This window comes from Medicago sativa, chromosome 6, assembly GCF_051527215.1.
Source record: "Medicago sativa cultivar Bolivia chromosome 6, Bolivia_mono, whole genome shotgun sequence".
Taxonomy (NCBI): domain Eukaryota; kingdom Viridiplantae; phylum Streptophyta; class Magnoliopsida; order Fabales; family Fabaceae; genus Medicago; species Medicago sativa.
The window spans coordinates 1,767,686-1,788,648 of NC_140754.1; the positions used below are offsets into that span (position 1 = coordinate 1,767,686).

General features: G+C 34.2%; 2 protein-coding genes across 2 annotated transcripts; one reads left to right on the forward strand and one right to left on the reverse strand.

Moving 5' to 3' along the window:
- Window positions 1-276: 276 nt before the first annotated feature.
- On the reverse strand, window positions 277-11,101 carry LOC146911939 (polyribonucleotide nucleotidyltransferase). Its single transcript, XM_085718359.1, has 16 exons — window positions 10,725-11,101; window positions 8,743-8,898; window positions 8,495-8,665; window positions 7,273-7,398; window positions 7,035-7,196; window positions 6,810-6,929; window positions 5,884-6,021; window positions 5,593-5,755; window positions 5,191-5,316; window positions 4,975-5,105; window positions 4,320-4,539; window positions 4,124-4,207; window positions 2,533-2,612; window positions 2,083-2,226; window positions 1,267-1,962; window positions 277-872 (listed from the first exon to the last, which is right to left on the reverse strand). The coding sequence occupies exons 1-16, from the start codon at window positions 11,019-11,021 to the stop codon at window positions 768-770; spliced, it is 2,919 nt and encodes a 972-aa protein (XP_085574485.1). The 5' UTR covers window positions 11,022-11,101; the 3' UTR covers window positions 277-767.
- Window positions 11,102-13,004: 1,903 nt separating this feature from the next.
- LOC146911940 (Isocitrate/isopropylmalate dehydrogenase family protein) lies at window positions 13,005-20,721 on the forward strand. Its single transcript, XM_085718433.1, has 15 exons — window positions 13,005-13,295; window positions 13,382-13,425; window positions 14,693-14,802; window positions 15,641-15,678; window positions 16,065-16,142; window positions 17,189-17,242; window positions 17,339-17,440; window positions 17,557-17,645; window positions 17,750-17,853; window positions 17,973-18,041; window positions 18,131-18,246; window positions 19,068-19,102; window positions 19,217-19,359; window positions 19,655-19,777; window positions 20,288-20,721. Exons 1-15 carry the CDS (start codon window positions 13,043-13,045, stop codon window positions 20,379-20,381), a joined length of 1,452 nt encoding a protein of 483 aa, XP_085574559.1. The 5' UTR covers window positions 13,005-13,042; the 3' UTR covers window positions 20,382-20,721.
- Window positions 20,722-20,963: the final 242 nt, after the last annotated feature.

The window sequence follows — 20,963 nt, forward strand, 5'->3', positions numbered from 1 at the left end:
GATGACATCTCTAGGGTTTATATGCCTAGAAATGTTTGTTTAATTGTTTAGTTTTCTTTTTTGGGCTTCGGCCTTCTCTTGTACCAAAAAAATAAATATAAGTCTATCTTTTTTTTTTAAAGAAAATATAAGTCTATCTATTTATTTTAAATGAATAGCTAATAAGAAATTATACATAATTGGGTGTCTGATCATAAGAAGAAGGAAATATTTTAAAAATGTCTCAATTTAAATATTTTATTCATTCCAAAACTGTAGTAATAGACACATACAGTTAAACACCAATCCTGATTCCTGAATTCATGGTACTGGCTCATTTTATATTTGCAGTTATAATAATTTTACACTCATCATTCAATCATACATTCAGGCCATTACTTTTTTGCACCCAAATGTATGTTTATAATAATGGAAATCCTCCTTCAAAAAAAAAAATAAATAAATAATGGAAATCCAAGAGGTTCACCATTCAATCTCTAAGACTCATTCGCCTATGGCTTTCTCAAACTACATACAGTTAATCCAAGGGCAGTAGTGTAAAAATTCCAAAAATTTACCAAGGCATGCCCAGCAGTTCAACAAAAATTGAGCAAATATATCCCGGAAGTTGGTTATATTGATCGATTGATGTTATTGGACTAACAAAAACCAGATTTCCAATAAAATTATTGATCTTGGTTTTACAGCTGTAAGAATTCCTTCCAGGCCATCATCATCTTGGTAGTCTACGTCCATGGGCTGTCTCGTGAAAGAAGCAACAACTTAAGTTATTTATCATCCAATGGAAACACTACCGGAATTCCCTTGCTAGAAAAGCTTGAGAGCACTACTTGCATCTCATCGCCTACCTTCAAGTCCGTTTTCCCATCTCCCTGCGATACAGAACACTAATAGGTCAGTAAGGGAATTGGATGGCTCGTGTTGCATACAATTTATGGATTTAAGAAGTTAAAGGAATTTTTGATGCTACAATCAAATTGATTATTTATAGCAAATATGGAAATCGCGAAGGGGAAAACGAGACACTAAACTGTGTGGAAGCAACTTTATGTGTGTGAATGATCAGCTAAGATAACGTTGAAAAAAAATGCAAATTAACTAGAGAATATGAATAATTTTTTGTCTCTGCAACAAGAAACCATACAAAAAGATGGATTTGTAAATAAAATCATAAGTAAAAAATGTTTGGCAAAAGAGGTAAAAGACGAGGAAAACCATACATATCAGAAAGAAACTGCCACTTATGAAACATAAAGATGACTCTACCTCAAAACGGTACATTCCTCGAACTCCTCCACCCAAATCTAACACTAACCCATGTGCACGAATTTGAAAAACTTTGGCTTTAAATTTTGTTCCAAGTGGCAAATCTTTTGCAGTCAATGTTTCATTGTCTTTATCTTTCTTCTCATTCCCTTCTGCCCTTTGAGTATCAGATTTCGACTCTTTTTGCGTTGAATGTTTTGGCTTCTTTGGCAAGGGACCTGACTGAGATGGAGAATCAATTGCATCTTGAGATTTACGAGGTTTTGACTTGGACGGAGATTTCAACTTACTATCCAATTTTACCCCATTATCAATGAGAGGACCATTTGAAGTTTGATTGTGATCCAAGCTGATAGATTTCTCCTCCTCATCACATTCTGCAGCACTGCGTATTACAATTACTGGTGTTTGGGAGGCTGAGGGGTTTGTTTCGCCCACCTCATTTTTTTCTATAGGCAACTCGGAAGCAGAATTTTGTTCTTGTGTAATACTAGACGTGTCCCAAACTGGTGCCCAACTGTTGGTAGTTACTTTTGCAGATGTGGCAGATACATCAGCTATATAATTAGTCTCTGATCCTCCGGGACCACGCAAAGCCGCTTTGAGGGATAATTTAATGTTACCATGAACATCTTGGCCAATGCACATCAAAGAAAGCTGCTGGCCGATAGAGACTATGTCTGAAATCTTGGAAACCTAAGGAAAGCATAGAGTTTTTTAAATAAATTATTATATCGAATTTATGCTGTTGATAGCAGAGTGATTCAACATACAGATCTTAATAATGAGAAATTTAAATTATTACGTCATACATACCGGTTCATGTGATAACTCCGAAATGTGGAGAAGGCCCTGCTTGCCACCATTAAATTCAACAAAAGCTCCATATTCTTTTATAGAGGTGACAACACCTTTGTATATACCTCCAACTTCAATTTCACGGCCCACTATAGAAACAACCTGACAAACAAGAAGGTTGAACTTAGAATAACAGACAGAAAAGGGACTATGATAAAATCTCAATACATGAATTTCTGTGTTATTAAGCTGCATATGAAAATAACAAAGTAGTTTACAATAGAAATCTGTAAGAAAAACATTACTGCATGATATTATCATCACATGGATTTCTGATCAGGACTGAGACATTTGTCTCACTTAGGACTCTAAGAATGAAATAATAATAATAATAATAGTAATAAAATAATAAAAATAAATAAAAAACATGATTAGATTAAAAATAATAGTTCAACATGTAAGAACTACCTTTTCTAGTGTTTTATCCATTACAGATTGATTCTTGGTAACTATTGTAAGTGTTCCATCTCCTACAGACAGCCGGGCACCTGATTGTAGAAAATAATAGCATGTTCAGCAGGAAAAACTAAAAATTTCTTCTGTTCCGCAAAATATATATACACACACACACACACTACAAAGCAAAAGCACTGTTCATGTTTTAGAAGCCAAAAAAGGACAATATTTTAATATCTTTAACAGGATTTAGATAAAAACTTGACAATAAATTGTAAAACTTTCAAAACAAGATCAAGGAGGATCAGAACTAGCAGGTTCAAAAAAAGTGTACAAATCGCCCTTCTTTCTATAAAATTGTATCAGGAACCAGAATACAATTTACAAAGCAGAGGAAGATGGAATCAAAAAGCCAAAATAGGTTAATATTATTTAAGAACACTGAAAATAATCATTTATAAGTAAAGTGCAAGGAAATACGTTTGAAATTGTATTTGGGCCACACATTGCCTACGATCCTGAGCTGTGCAATGTATATACGTGCTTGGACACCCTCACCATATAAGATGAGGGTGCCGCACATATATACATTAGGAATGTGGGATTCAAATGCCCACCCTCACACCTAGCATGGGCCTAAACTTGCCCTACAAAAATCCGACTAAGATACCATGCGTTTGAGCTATCATCAGGGGCAGATATTTTTAGTCTTGTGAAAGTAATGTTTTCACCCAATTATCTTAGAAGGCTTTGTTAGCTATTTATAGAATGCAAGCGATGGATATATTATTGGTGATCAAGTAAAATGTCATTGTAATAGGAAGAGTGTGACAATTTGGATTCTTTTTGCACTCATTTGTTGATCAAGCAAGGGATCATTGACCATCCAATGTGATAGGTCCCCATCCACAATCCAATGTGATAGGTCCCACCCACACTCAAATTCTGGACATGTATAACATTTATCCATTTATCTGTAGTGAATGAAGATCACTTGGAGCCTTTATACACCTTCTATTTTGAAGTTTGTCAAACCATTGCATATATACACCTATTTTGACATTGTCAAACAATTGCATCGAAAATTGAACATAACTTCTTTGAGTACAGTCCATTACATTGTGGGTTCAACATACCACCCTATTCCCAAGGCCAAGGCATGCCAAAAGCCTCGGTAAGAGCTTGGTGGAGGCCACCCTATTCCCAAGGCCAAGGCACACCAAAAGCCTCGGTAAGAGCTTGGTATGATATTTACATATCTTTTACCAAGACAATTGTTGGTAATAAGAATCAAACCTAATCCTTTTGACTTTCAGAGTACTTTGATCCTTAACCTGTTGATCTAGCCTCCTTTACGGACTAAAGATTACTTTTACCATCTTACATAATTAATTGAAACTAATCCCTTTTACAAATCAAATTTCACTTTTACCCCATTTACAAACCTGGAAAGATCAACCAAAATACAAGAGCAAAAAAAGAAAGGAAAAAAAAAAACTATTACAGCAGAATAAAAAGAATAAAAGTGATCCTCACGCACAAAATCTCACACACAAAAAAAAAATTGTTAAACGCATTTTAAGCAATTCAAAGTTAAAATGACCTGTTTCCATTTCCAATTTTTTCAATAGAACACCCATTGGCCCAATTAAGCGACGAAGAGCGTCGTTGCTGTACTTCAACGTGACTGCGTCATCAAAAATAAATTTTAAACATTAGGGTATCCTAAAACATCAAGGAATCTAACTGGCAACATTACCAAACAAATGAAAGGAGAAAAGGAAGTTAAAGTTCTCAACCTATTTGTTGAGAAGAACTGCCCTGCTTGGTACATGGTTCTTTAATTTCCCGTTCCATGTGATCAATAATGTGTAGATGGGCTTTATGTGCAGGTTCTAAACATTCACATATGATATCTAGTGGAATTCCAGCTGGTTTCATATCCAATTGAGCGGCAGTAACTCCTTTTCGAGTTCCAGCAATCTTGAAGTCTATGTCACCCAAATGGTCTTCCAAGCCCTTCAAAAATTAAAATGTAGTACATTTGGATGAAATCAATAATCCTTGTTTGTTTGATAGCTATCTGTCTACTTGGTAATATAAAAACACGTGAATCAGGAATGGGGATACCATGAAAAGTAGAAGTCAAAAGTGCAACGTAATCGCTAAAATAAACAAATGTTACATATTCAAAACTAGGAAACTAGATTATCCGCACATATCTGTATAAAATTATATTCGCAGTTCTCAATTAATCTATAATAAAAAATGAATCATGTTTTTTGAACGTTGTTTATACATAATTCAAATTCAAATATATTGATAACAATTATTACTAAACATCACGGGATACTCAGGTAATGACTCAATCGTAAAGGGTTGATATTATAATTGGGTATTAAGTAAACAGACATTGTACAGCATAATGTACAATTCAAAAGTTCAGAAAAATACCAAAATATCAGTCAGTATACGGTAGTCCGCTATTTCGCCTGTGCATGGATCAAGTTCACTAACAAGACCCACAGAAATACCAGCAACATGTTCCCTTATTGGAATGCCGGCATTCATCAAAGCCATACTCGCTGCAAACAGAAAGATTCATAGTAAATTTTCTGTCTGTTTTGTACATAGACTAGGCCTGTGCTGTGATGTTGGTTAAAATAATACCTCCACATACACTTGCCATTGATGTTGAACCGTCTGAAGCCATGACTTCAGAGTTAACACGAACAGTATATGGAAAAACAACTTCAGGAGGCAAAACAGCAAGAAGAGCTTTTTCAGCAAGTGCTCCTACAAAGGCAAAACATCAAAAAGTCAATCTCTTTAGCTAATGAAGCTGTGTGAAGCCAAACTCCGATTACATATGTTCCCTCCATGGGAGGTAATCTTGTTCGAGGTACTAAAAAAAAAGCGTGTTGGCACTACTCTATCCAAAGGGAGACCATTTAATTCTAGATTTCTCTTGATGGTCTGGCCTTTGATATTTATGTTCTCTATCTATGATCCAAAACGTAAAGAGAATATACAAATAATATTATGCATAGTCTTAGCGAGGTACTCATTTACCATGACCAACTTCACGCCTATTTAGACCACCACGTTTCCCAACTTCACCTATGCAGTAGGGTGGAAAACTATAGTGAAGCATAAACCGTTTTGACGAAGGACCAACTAAAGAGTCCAAATGTTGAGCGTCTTTAGGTGCTCCAAGCGTTACTGTACATAGGACCTGTGCATGGCGATAAAAAATATCACCTCAGATAAAACTAAAATCACTTAAAATAATAATTGTTTCATGTCATTACGATCATTTAACTTCAACCAACCCATAACAGAAAAACAGAGAACATATTTGACCTGTGTTTCGCCACGGAAAAAATCTGCAGATCCACGCAGCTTGGAAATACATCCAGCTTCGCAGTACAAGGGTCTTACTTCATCTAATTGTCTTCCATCAACTCTGGATCCTTCTGCAATAATTCTTTTACGGACCACCTACATTATTTGAAAATATAAATAAACACAAATGTTCAATAAGTACATCCAAATTCCAAAATCAACATGACAAGAAAATATGTAAGTTTTATTTTGACTGAGATATGAAGTTACAAGGGAAAAATCTGATACAATCTGTTGCCGCTGCAAGAGTGTGGCAAAAAAACAGAATATAACATATTAATTTGAATTTAGAGACCAAAGCACTGGTAACACTCTTAATAACGTACAACTCATTCATCAATTCTCTTTAAATATTATAGTAAATAGTGGATTATGCACTGATATAAGATTGTAGGGTCACTTCATAAGGTGTCATAGTAAATAAGAATTAGTTCCTACATTATGTATGGCTGATCTGAGCATTAAAATATTAGTAAAGCAAGGATCTGGTAGGTTCTAATGCTAGTTACCATTGACATGTTAGTTAAATACTTAGATTATTAGTTAGTAATTATCTCAATAAATAGACTCATCGCGGTTGCAATCGATTACATTTACATATTAATGAAAATAAAAAAGACTTCAGTTTCTGATTATCTCGAATTCTCTCATTTTTCGCCTTCTCTCTCTTTCTCATTCTCTCACTTTCTCTCAAGTATCAGTCTTTACTGTGAAATACTTACTCTAGTATCTATGGATGGAGAGTGATTTTACAACCAGCTGCGGTTTCAGATAAAATGTCAAAACTTTTAAGAGTGAATAATTTAGGATATGTTTTTTTGGAAGAAAAAAAAGACAAGCAATAATCTCTAAATTTATAATTTATAAAACAGAATGCTCCACACCTTCTTCCTCACTGTGTCTATTGTCTTTGACAAAACCTTTATGCTTTCTTCATCTCCTTCTTCTTCAAGCACTTTCTTTACATCTTGTGTGATATTGTCTAATGCTTTTCCACGTTCAAACTACAAATAATTATAACAAAAAATCGATAAATATAATGAGAGTAAATTCTGTAACATTCTCGATCAGTAAAAGTAATAAAACAAGAGAAAAGAGAGTAAGAACACCTTTCCATAAGAAGGATCAGTGAAAACAGCTTTAATAGGTGCTTCTGCCAAATTACTGACTTTCTCCAGTGTTTTGTCAGACAACATAGACAATTTATATTCTTTCTTAGACTTACCAGCTTTAGCAGCAAGTCTAATTTGAGGTTCAATATACTTTACTGCCTGAACAATCAGAGAAACATATCTCAGTAGCATTCAATTATGAAAAGAGTCTGACAATAAAAACAATAAAATTCACCTCCGGATGAGCAAATCTTAATCCAGCTTGCAAATCTTTCTCAGATATCTCACGAGCTTGGACATCAATCATCAAAGTTTTATCCTTTGTACAGGCATATATCAAGTTAAGATCACTTAAGCTGAGCTGCAATGTGGCGATACAAAGCAATGAGAGATGGGGAAGAATACTTTTCAACTAACCAAGATATTTATCAGCGAAGTCATGCTCTACTGTTTTCCAGCATAAAAATACTCCCTCCGTTTCAAAATGAGTGTCACTTTAGCCAAAAAAAATTGTTTCAAAATGAATGTCACTTTACATTTCTAATACAACTTTAATTTTTTTCCAACTTTACCCTCAAAAAATACTCCAACTTTTCTCTCACACAATTTTCAATGCAACTTTAAGTTTGTCTTTTTGTAAGGGCAGTTTAGTAAAAGTGTTATGTCTAATGATTATTTCATTCAATTCCTTATTTTGTGTACAATTGCCTAAAGCGACACTCATATTTATCAAGATTAAAGTATCAAACTATGGTACAAACCAACTTCCGAGAAACAACAGTTTAGACTTCAGAAAATAATCATTTTCAATAAAATATCAATAATCAAAAGGAAATAAAGAAAACTGAAGAAATATGTGTTTCGAAATAAACTATCAAGTATAAAACATCTATAAAATTTTAAAAACTACCAAACTGCTAATAACTTTAAAGCTTCAAACCCATGCACCCAAAAACCCAAAAAATTGAAGTCGCGATAAACTAATAATACTGACAAAGACAAACATGAGTACATTTAGGTAAACAGCTCAATCTAGTCAAGCACATATCCCATGAGAGCTTATTTCATAATCACCTAAGCCACATAAGCTAATTTTCCTATGCTTATTTGATAATCACCTAAGTTATTTTTATAAATTTAACCAAACTACTTAATTGTTTATGTCATGTACAATATTGTCAATGGCAGATGGCAAAAGGCCACAAAAAACACCATATAAGCATGCCAATGCAGCCTATGGCACCACCATGACGAGAATCCCTTCATAAATTGCCTATGGCGGGTGTAGAAAAATCTGCCACGCCATTCCACCACGGTGGAAGAATGACCCCCATTGAACAACACTGGTCATGTATGCTACATACAAGTTATTGTAATACAGATGAATCAATGAAACTGCATGATACAACAAAAGACACTTCAAGTTCCAAGTCAGTTCAAATTATGTTGAAAATTACCTCATCCATCGTAGGATTCACCACAAACTGCCCACAAATCCTACCGATTCGAATCATTCCTATGGGGCCACCCCAAGGAATATCTGATAACATAAGTGCAGCAGACGTCGCATTAGCCGCATACACAATCGGATCTTGTGTTCCATCTGAGGAAAGAACACTAGCCGTCACCTTAAAAATCAACAACAAATCAATCACAAATCAACGAAACAAAATAAATAAACAAATAAATAACAGTGGCATAATACCTGAACTTCATGATAAAATCCAGTTGGAAACAGAGGTCGAATAGGACGGTCAATGATTCGAGCACACAAAAGTTCGCGTTCCTTAGGAGCACCTTCTCTTCTCATGTACGTAGAAGGAATCGAGCCATGCGCAAATTGCTTCTCTTCATAATCAACCTAATTCAATCATAATGATTGCAATTGCATGTTGAGAATGCTTCAAGCTACTAATAACACATTGTATAGTTACATTCATATATTTGTGTATATGTGTGTGAAACCTAATTCAACCTAAATTGAAATTGCATGTTGAGAAGCTTCAAGCTACTAATCATGGACTCATATAGCTGCAACTGTAAACGCATGTGTGTGAAATCTAATTCAACCAGAGATGATTGAAACTTTGCGAATTACTTAATTCAACCATAACTTATTTGTATGTTGAGAAAGCTTCAAGCTACTAATAACATCATTTTACAGTTACATTACGTTCACATAACTACAACTGTGTGTACATGTGCGAAACCTAATTCAACCAGAAAGTATTGCAATTGTGTGTTGAGAAAGCTTCAAGCTACTAGTAATAACGGCATTTTACAGTTAAAAACTCGCGAGTTGAGTTACCTCATTCAACCAGAAACAACTGCAAATTCATGATGAGAAAGCTTGAAGCTTTTTTTTTCTTTAAACTCGCTATCTGGCCCAGGGTTGTAAATGAGTATCCATGGGCACATATATTGATATCCGTGCCCGCCCCATATCTGTGCGGATATCAGTAAGGTGCGTAATCCACGAATTTTTAGGTGCCTATGGGTATTTACAGATATCCAAGATAACATTTTAAAAATATATATATATATATATATATATATATATATATATATCTTTTTTAGTAATTACCTAAAATTTAATTACAAATGTTCTTCACATTCATTTCACTCCCAGTTTAACAAAAAAAATTCATTAGATTCGTTTCCTTCTTTTTACCAAAACATAACAATATCCATACATTATATTTCATTTCTAACCAAACCAAAGTTCATCACATTCAACTAAGGATATTTAAATAATTTATTAAAAGGTACCAATACCAACGGGCACGGGTACCATTAAATCCACATCCATGTCCATATCCATTAAGTAACGGGTAAGTATAGGTTTATTTTTTGTGCGGATATCCATTAAGGTAACCGCCTTGTGCCTGTGGCGGATTTTATTCATGGCGGACACGGGTATTTTGGTCATCCCTAATTTGGCCCAATGACCGACTAATTCGAGACAAATCCCATCATCCACTAGCGGGGCCCAATTGGATATCCATTTTACGTGCGTATATCCATTAAGGTAATCGCCTTGTCCCCGTGACAGTTGCAGGGACTCTTTTTTTTCATCCCTAAGTTGGCCTGACAAATTTGGGACCAATCCCATCATCCACTAACGAGCCCAATTGAACCCAACACATAAACCGCTAGCACTGGACCTGAGACCTAGAGAGAAACATGCTCCAGGTCCCAAGCCTACACCACCACCACACATACAGACTCATGGGATCAGAAAGCTGTATGCTAAATGCATTTTATAGTTACATGTAAATATGTGAGTCTGTGTGTGAACCCTAATCGAACCAGAAATTACTGCAATTAACGTGTGCGCGCGTGTATGGACCTAATAAGTGTGTATCTTTGGCTCTGTGGTGACAACAATTGATTTTGACCGAAATGATTGTGTAAAATTGATTCTGACTAAAAGTGAGTTGAAAGTAAATTGATTTGTGTTTCCATACATTCTTGTCAAAATGAGTTGAACTATAGATTTGTATTAAAAATCAATTTTATAATCAAAAGCTACAAATCATAGCTTCAAGTAGAATCAATTCTGGAGGGGATCAAACACATCAGAATCAATTCTACTCATCCAGAATCAATTTTAGCTCCTCTAGGAGTGGAATCAAACATACACTAAGGAATTCAAGAGAAGACAAAGAGAAAGAGAAAGTTAATTACAGTGAGAGGCAAGAAATCATTGCGAGCAATTTCATCTCTAGAGGTATTAACCGCCGAAATGATTTTGTTATCTTCCATCGTCAAAACAACAGCTCCATTTGAGAAACGACCGTATTTTCCGGTTTGAAATGTGATGAGACGGTTACCGACTTCGAATTCCTCCGTGAAAATTTCAAGAAGTTTTGTTCCTGAACCATCGCCGTCGCCGGAGGAAAATGTGCGGCGGGAGCCGCTGATGTGACGGTGTAAAGTGCGGAGAAGTGGCTTTGCATTTCGTATCCGCAGTGCAATTGACATCGGAATGATTTAACGTTCGCCGGAAAATGGCTCCGCCGGAAGAAAAATCTATGTGTAGCTGCTTACTGAACTAGCGTGTTAAGATTTTTCACGCCAGGGTTTAGGGTTTTAGCCCTTTTTGTTTTTCTTTTCTTATTTTTTATTTTTAAATAATGGTTTTTAAATAATGAAATTGTAATTGTAATAAAAAAAATGAATAAAAGCAATTACTAGCTTCTTCGCCAAGTTTAAGATTTTTTATTTTTTTTACACCAATGAACCTATTTCATTTCATCGATATCTATCTATATCATTATACAAAGACAATTGTTCATTGTTAGTTGCTTTGATAATTCCGTTTACATATGTTTATTTCGAGATTTAAATTTGATTGTTTTTTTTTGAAGGATGATTTAAATTTGATTGTTATCATTTAATTGTATGTGTGTGATGTTTATCTGTATAAAAACTAAGTTAATGAATAAAAAACAACTCTAAAATCATTGAGCATTGACTACTTTCTTATGTGACCTTTTCGTGTATTCATAGGGGCCGTTTGTTTGAGGTTTACAAATTTATATTTGGGATTAACTTTCTCAAAAATATAAAAATCTGGGATTGAAATCTTATCCCTTTGGTAGCAAGAAGTGAGAACAAAAATTAAAAACCCAAATAGCAAGCAGTTGATAAACCCACAGTGATTAGAGAAAATGAAACAATTTTATCTAGATTTGTAGTTTTGAGGGAATATCTAGCGAGTATGACAATGTCGTAAATGACTTTTCATAGAAGATCATGCGTTTTCACTACTTCGGAATAAAACTTTTCCAACCTATCTGATGGAAATAAAAGGGAGGAGAACATGGGCGGAACGTGGGTAAATGTATTTCCTAGGTAAAGTTTATTCATATGCTTGTTTTTCTTACTCCCATCTACCAAACAAAGGAATATTTAATTCCATCTTTGAATTCGTAGGAACTGTTTTTGTAACTCTCAAACAAACACCCCCTTAATAACTCATTTCTTTTTCAAATTCAAATCTATATGATAATTATATAGAATTTGAAAATTACATCTCGGAATCAGGGTACTTCATGAATCAACCTTCTACTTCAAGCATCGAGCCATTTTAGGCCTTATGCTTAGGGCGGATGTGGACCATCATGGAGATAAGCAATCCAATACATTGAGATACAAGCACATATTTTTTTTTATCACTAAGATACAAGCACATATCTGAATAAGAATAATCCATCACTAAGATATACATGAATTTTGGAGAAGACTAAGTTAGACCAACTTTAAATATATGTGATTTATACTCGGTCACTATATGCCACAATTTGGGAATATAGAAGATGGATAATAGTTGTAACTTCCAAGGCCACTTCCTAGTACCTATCACTCCTTGCACATTTGCAATAACATTTGTTCGTTTTGTGATTTATTTGATGAGTCGAATTAACACATTTTTGTCGGATTTAAGCACATATAATATATGCAACGAACAACAACTTTATATTAGATAATAAATAAATTGTGGTTGATTTCATTCAACGAGTCTTTCTTTAGTCGGTTGAGCTTGTTTAATCTAGTGCAGCAGTACAAATTACTCATGGTTATATAATTAGTATAATAATTTTAAAGGCTGCGTTAACTAGTGCCCCAAAGCACTAGTTAAGAAGAAAGTAAAAAATAAAAATGTTTATTTGAAAACAACAAACTTTTGACTTTTATAAAGTTGAACATATTCCAATGCAAAATTTTTAAATTAGTCTCCTTAACTAGTGCCCATTTCCCTAATTTTAATTTTAATAGTAGTATACATTTCTTTTTAAGAGATTAGTATAAAAAAAAAATCTAGTGTTAATGTTTTTTTAAATAATAAAGTTTTAAAAATACACCGAGATTACTAAAAAAAAAATGTAATAATAGAAGTCACGAAATGGAGTTGGACGGGTGATATCATCTAAGTAGTAGCAAGTTTGAGTAAAGTCAAAATTCATCAAAGAGAGAGAATAAGAAGGTGAAGTTAGTTAGTTATGCTTCGAGCATCTTCTTTGTTTCGACTAACCAGCACTCTCACAATGCTATCTTCTTGTTCTCTCAGAAACCCTAACAACCTTCTCTTCCATTCAACTCCTTCTTCATCATCACTCTTCCTTCCTCATGCACCGATCTCTCTTTCCTTCAATAATCACAATCGCAATCGCTGCTTTATCCCCCTTCGATGCTTCGCTTCTTCTTCGACTCCTACTCCCATTCACGTCGCTAATCCAATCGTCGAAATGGACGGTAATAATAATATTATTCCATCTCACACTCTTCGTAATTCACTACTTCACTACCTTATTTATTATATTTGTTGTTTTGTTTCTTAGGTGATGAAATGACAAGGATTATATGGAAGATGATCAAGGATAAGGTATGAATAAATCAAATCTCATTTTTCTCTATTTTTATTTTTATCAAATTATTGTGGTTTTTTATATGCTAAGGAAACACTATAATCTATATCTAGACACTCATAAGAAAACGAAAGGCTCTGTTTGGTAAAATTAGCGGTTGAATGAATATTTATTTTTTCAATTAAGATTGTAGGGGTAAAATGGAGATAAAAAGTGATAAGCTATATAAGCTACTTGAATTAGCTTATCAAGCTAATGAAAATATGCTATAAGCTCATGGAAATATGCTATCAGCTAATGAAAATAAGCAACAAGCTCATGTAAAAATGACAGCTACCAAACGTGTCTTTTATAATCATATGAGCTTATAAGCTATAAGTCATAAGCTCAATTTTATGTCTTACCAAATAGACACTAAATGTAAGTAACATGTGTTAGTACTGTGTCTGTTATCGACAAACATGCCTTCAATATGAAGTAACACTTATTAATCTCGCGCTTTATTTAAATATATTAAATTATTTGGTGATTTTCTATGAAGTATGTACATGAACACTATACGTTCACACTTGTCGCGTAGACATTGATAATAATTTAAGAAAGTAGAAGTAATTTAATATAACTAACATGTTTCAATGTAGTATTAGTGCCAACGATAAACATGCCTTCAATTCGAGGTGTCATCGTGTCAGTGCTACATAGGCCCTGTCTGGATAAACAGCTTATATCACAAGCGTTTATCATGATAAGTGCTTCTGTATGTATAAGCTATTTTACAACAAAAGATAAAATAAAGTTAAATGGTTTTTGTATAAGCTATAAGTTGTTTTTCATAAGGTATATTCGAGAACTAGCACTGACACTTGACGTGTAGACACCTATAATGATTTGCGAAAATGAAAGTGATGAATGTAATTAGATATGTCATTGTCGCGCCTCGCGTCAGTGTCGAACTGTGGACAAACAACTTAATTTGCAGCTTATAGAAAATGTAGGAGTTTAACAAAAGCTAAAATAAAGTTAACTTTTGTATAAGATATCAGCTGTTTTCATAAGTTATAAACTGTTTTCATAAGCTATCTTGGAGGACTTATTAAAATAAGCTGAAAACAGCTTATGAACATATCACAAGTTGTTTTCGGATGTTCTTCCAAACAGTCTCAAAGTGTTTATACCAATAGATAAGCTCAAAAAAGCCAATCTAAATAGGCCAGTAGACTATTTACAATTTGCTCATGACATTAACTAGTTTTTTTTTTTTTTTTTTTTTTTATGTGACCGCAGCTTATCTTTCCTTACTTGGATTTGAACATAAAGTATTTTGATCTGGGGGTTCTGAATCGCGATGCTACTGATGACAGAGTAACTGTCGAAAGCGCAGAAGCCACTCTCAAGTGAGTGATTTTCAATGAATGGAAACATCAAAACATGCATAATATAACACATTGGAATTTCAATTATCTTTATTTTACTATTAATGATTTGTGTCTTTGCTGAGAAAGTTAAATTGGAAGGTGCAATTAGGTCTGTTAATTAGAAGAGTATAGATAAATAATGAAGTATATATTATAGAGTTTCTGGATACGGTGAGAATTGATAGCCAAGTAATGCCACTTAGTTAGTTTCATGAAAGTTGTTTGAGACACAAACTAATTGCTTACTGGGAGAACCTGTTAGGGTTTTTCACCTTATTAGATTTTCTTCAGGGTGATTTATGTCACATATCTTTCTGGAAGATTTCAGTTTGTTTAGACCTTTAGGGTCCTTGACAAGCTTTATGTCTGTTCTCCCTACTTAAGCTGCATTTTTGTGGTTAGTTTTAAATTTTAATGGTTTTGTTTTGCTTTTACCATTTACGAAAAGAGGGGACCTAAAAAAAATGTGGCAGTGTTTGTATCGTGCAATCCGTTGGCACATTTTGTTGTAGTGGAGAACTTCGTACTTAATGTCTTTTCCCTGCTTGTAATTTACTTTGGCATATAATTACGTTTTTGTCCTCTTAAGTATTTGATGCTCTACCAATGTTTGTTTCATGGGATTTGTCTTACATGCTTGTATTGGGATTGTGTAGCTTTACCGCAATTTTACCTTGTTTTCACATAATGCATTTTTTCTCTTTTTACCTTGGAGAGTTTCTTATCCTGCCCCCTTTGCTGTCATTCCCTCGTTCTGTTTTTATAAACAAATTTGAACAACATCCCATTTATTAATTGAAATTTCTATTTGCTTCAGGTACAATGTTGCTGTGAAATGTGCAACCATAACTCCCGGTAAGTTGTTCTGGGCTTTAAATTAGTGTTGTCAAATAGTGGTGCTATAACGCTAGCATAGCGGAATTTGAACAAATCAGTATTGTTCCGTGATACTCTATTTAGTACGAAGCTGTCAAATAGCAGCTGCAGTGGCGCTATAGACTGTAGCATGACATAATAATTTGAACAGACTTCTGTTTTCCGCGGTTCGCTATTGACAACACTTAAATAGACATAATGTTCTGTATTATGAGTCATTTGACCTTGTAACATACTCACAAATTTAGCTCATACTATAAAACATTCTACATAGTGCATGGCAAGTGGGCCCTAACTCATGATCTTAATTTGTTTATAATTTTTTTACAAAATAATATTATCTAAACTCTATTCTGATTTTTCAGATGAGACCCGAGTCAAAGAATTTGGACTGAAGTCTATGTGGAGAAGCCCCAATGGAACAATAAGGAACATTTTAAATGGTTTGTAGTATGCACATATTATTGAATGCAATCATCAAATCTAGTGTTGTTAGCTATCGTCTTTTCTGTGCATCAATGTCAGTTCCCACACGTGTTTTTTTGTGGGTGCATTGATGTACATATATATAGCGGAAGAGATATTAGTCTGCATATGGAAAAGTTTTTATGTCAGTTCCCACACGTATTTTTTTGTGGGTGCATTGATGTACATATATACAGTGGAAGAGATATTAGTCTGCATATGGAAAATTACCCTGTGTGTGTCGTTTTGTTTATTTTTCTCGCGGGATTTTCACACTTGATTACTTATTTTTAGAACATATACAAATGTATGCTAAATTTATCATACTATCCGAAATAAAATTCGTACTACCGAGTGTAATGATAGAATACAAGAAAATAGGAGTCAAGCCCCCAAGCTAATTGATAGCCAAGTAATGCCACTTAGTTAGTTTCATTAAAGTTGTTTGAGGCACAAACTAATTGCTTACCGGGGGAACCTGTTGGTGTTTTTTTGCTATAAACTGATATTGGTTGTGACTTGCTATAAATATTATCGGTTTACAATGTCAGTTAAGGGTTGTGTCAAAAAAAAAAAAGTCAGTTAAGGGCAAAAAGGGAAATCCCAATTGCAGAGTCAGGGTTTTAGTTGTTTTTAACAAGACATTAATGTTCAAAAAATCTATTTGAATGGCACATTATATAAGATAGATGACAGAAGATGGAGTTCAATATCTGAAAATTACAGAATATGGGCCATTTGACTTATTGCCAACTTTGCTGGCCATTCAAAATTAATTTGAACATGGATGAGGGGAAATGCGGAATATTGAATTTATTCCAGAAATTAATTTTCACTGCTTCTTGTCATACATTATGTGAACCCATAAGATCTCAATATACTACGCTAGAAGATAATCAGAATACATGTTCTGAACCTGAATTAATTGAGCTTTGGTTTTCTGTTTGTTTGTTTGTTTGTTGAAACATCACTTCTATTAAGCATTTCTAAATTTCTCTTGGTGGTATTTTTTATTTCTTTCCAGGTACTGTATTTCGTGAACCCATAATATGCCGCAATATACCCAGAATTATTCCTGGTAATGTCTTAACTGTAGTTTGATTCTTGATTCTTAATTCTTATTGGAGTTGAAATACTGAAGAGTACCATTTGGAACTAATTTTCTAGTTTACAGGATGGAAGAAACCAATTTGTATTGGTAGGCATGCTTTTGGTGATCAGTATCGTGCCACTGATACAGTAATCAATGGACCAGGGAAGCTTAAGCTGGTATTTGGTATGTTAATTTCCGAATACCTGCTTTCTGATGTAGTTGAAACTTTTTTCCCTGTCAATTTTTCATTTTAAACATCACATATGTAGTTTACAAACTTCTTTCTATCTCTAATTCAGTCCCAGAAGATGGCGACGCTCCAGTGGAGCTTGATGTTCATAATTTCAAAGGCCCTGGTGTAGCTCTTGCTATGTATAATGTTGATGAGGTTTGTTCATTTTATATTTTCAGTGTGCGTCCTAACTAAATGTTCAACACTTGCTTTTGTTGCTTTTTTATTGAATTCAAACATTTGTTTTCCTAATATGCCAGTCAATTCGAGCATTTGCTGAATCATCCATGTCACTGGCATTTACAAAAAAGTGGCCACTTTACTTGAGCACCAAAAACACAATTCTCAAGAATTACGATGGCAGGTGATCATTGCTATGTCTCTGTGTTAGTTCATATTTTCAATTGTCGCCTTCGTATGCAAAACTTCTCTTTAATTCAGACAGCGTTTCAGGAGATGATTTACAGTTTGAGTTTATTGCAGATTTAAAGACATATTTCAGGAGGTTTATGAAGAAAGGTGGCGGCAAAAGTTTGAAGAACACTCAATATGGTTTGTTTTGATGTTTATGAGCCAAATTGTTTTGAATCTTTTGGTGCATTACATATACACATTGATGGTTGACACTTGAGTAACTTCAGGTACGAGCATAGGCTAATTGATGACATGGTGGCATATGCACTCAAAAGTGAAGGTGGGTATGTCTGGGCTTGCAAGAATTATGATGGAGACGTTCAAAGTGATTTACTTGCTCAAGGTAATATAGAGAACTCATCGTTTATATTGAAGCATGATGATTGTATGATTTTGGTTAGTAGTAACCCTAGCCATTGTTTTTTATGACTGGTAAGATCCAATTCTTGGACCCAAGCCATGGAAAGTGGTCAATTTTTTCCAATACAGAGAAAGGCATTATATCCTTGTCCAAGCGATTTGGCTCGGCTGGTGTGTACATCATGATAACTGAAATTGGTTATTGGGAGCATTCCAGCTGAGTGTGCTCTGTTTATTATAGAGGACAATAAACTATATAGAGACTATACCATCATTATTTTCTTTGTTTGGATCTTCTATTTTATTGTCATCTGATTATCAAATAATTTAACTTAAGCAATTTTTTGGTAATATGGGTTCATTTATCAATTTTTAAAAGACGTGAACAATTTCTGTAAGAAAAATATTTGTGAGGAAAATAAGCAATTACCTAAGTGTTTCAAGTGCCATATTTTACAAACAAGTGACACTACTTGCTTTTGCATTACGTTTACCTTGGTATATGTTTGTGCATAAAGAAAGGTATTGCTTTTCTCTTTAAAGTGAAATGAACAACATTATTACACTTAACAGAAAGTTGCAAGGCAAGGGAAGTATTTGTCTGTGTTTTTGATTGGTTGTTACTTAAATCTTGAAATTTCTGTCTTTTATTGCCACCTCATGTAGTCGATTAGCCCTTTCAATGTGTCTTTTCTGGTGTGGTTGTCAATTTCATTTTCATTAGTTTAATGTATTTGTGAAATGCAAAAGAGAGCATTTGAAATTTTTGTGCAATGAATAATTCTGAAATCTGAATGTGTGCAGGATTCGGCTCATTGGGTCTCATGACTTCTGTGCTGGTATGTATTAGATTCTTACTTCAGTTTTTTTTTCTCTTTCTTTTCAGAAGCACTGTCATCTCTATTTTTTTGTTATTGGGTGTAATAAGTTACGCTTGCAACAAAAATTTGCAGTTATCTTCCGACGGCAAGACATTAGAAGCCGAGGCAGCTCATGGAACTGTAACTCGGCATTTTCGGTTTCATCAAAAGGGACAAGAAACCAGTACGAACAGTATTGCTTCAATATTTGCATGGACACGAGGACTGGAACATAGGTACTTTGTTACTTGTTTCAAATAACAAGTTCTTGTGCATTTTGATGTTCTTTTAACTTTTCCTTTGTCGATTGAGGATATTATTGCTTTGAAACCTTGTCAAAGTTGATGTAGATGAATATAATTGGATAGATTTTAATATGTGAATATTCATGAAAGCAAGTTTAGTCTTTTGATATCCATAGATTAAGAAGTGATCTTCCATGATTGCACATTTTTTTTTAAAAACTTCTCTACCTTTCTTCTTCTCCCCGTTTTCTGAATCTGTTATTGACATGAGTTTGTTATGTACCAGAGCCAAGCTGGATAAAAATGAAAAATTACTGGATTTTGCTAATAAGTTGGAGGCTGCATGTGTTGAGACAGTGGAGTCAGGAAAGATGACCAAAGATCTTGCCCTTTTGATTCATGGGCCTAAGTAAGTGAATCTCCTTCCCCACCATGTTTAATCATTTCAATATTTTGATATTGCAAACTTCTTCTGAACTTTGTATTTTAAATTTTAATTTAACTTCCTAATTCTTGTATCCTGCTTCGAAGCAATTATTCGTTCTAAGATTTTACTATTTCATGACGTGTCTGGATCTTGAAACAAAATATTCCGTTCATTTTTGTCCAGAAATTCTAATAAAACATCATTTATGTTACTCTTTTACTAAAACCTTTTTTGCTTATTGTTTGATTACAATATTATTTTCCTTCATTCTAGCATTAATTTCACATGATATGTCTGTTTATAGAGGAAGTTAAACTGGTTTGTGGAATGCATGTACTTAAGCATGTGTATTGACCAATATATATAACTATATCAGTCTTCTTTAGTCTGTTATTAAGCTCGGGCAGAGGGTTAGCTTTAGTTTATCTAGTCGTTAAAAGATATTTGCAGATAAATTGCATGTCTAATTGTTTTGACATTGGATTTGTGCAGGGTGTCCAGGGAATATTACTTGAACACCGAGGAATTTATCAATGCTGTGGCAAGTAATCTTAAGAGAAAGCTCCGAGAGCCTGCAACAGTCTAACATGTATGGTTTGATAGATGCATTGAGCTCAGTTGAAATCCTAGCCCTAGAATGTTAGGAAAGCATTGAACAGAGGGGACTATTGATAAATTGTCCAATTATTCTTTGGGACTTTGGCATACCCCTGCTTCCCCATTCTTAGTGTCTGTTTTTGTGGTGCGTCGCTTATGATAAATCACAGCCAACGTATATCGGGACGATGTGTAGAAGTGTATCCAAACATAGGCTAACACTACTGCAGTAGAGGGAACAACTGTAATAGTTGAACAATAATTTTTATGCGAACAAATACAAATTGCACACGAGGGAATATGATTTGTGTAGATTCAGTGACTTTCAAGCTTTGTGCGTGAACCTGTTTTTTTTTTTCCAAGTATTTTGTGAATAAAAAACTGGAGTGGCAGCTGGAATGGAAATAGATTCCATGCAGTATTGATTTTGATTTGATGATTTAGTGCATGTTTGGTTAGAATCACCGCCCCCATAATTTTGCAGAAGTTATGTGGACATATATCCCTTATAGCCGGCCATGGTGCAACGCTGCAGATGATTTAAATTCATGAGTTTAGGGAACAATTTTAG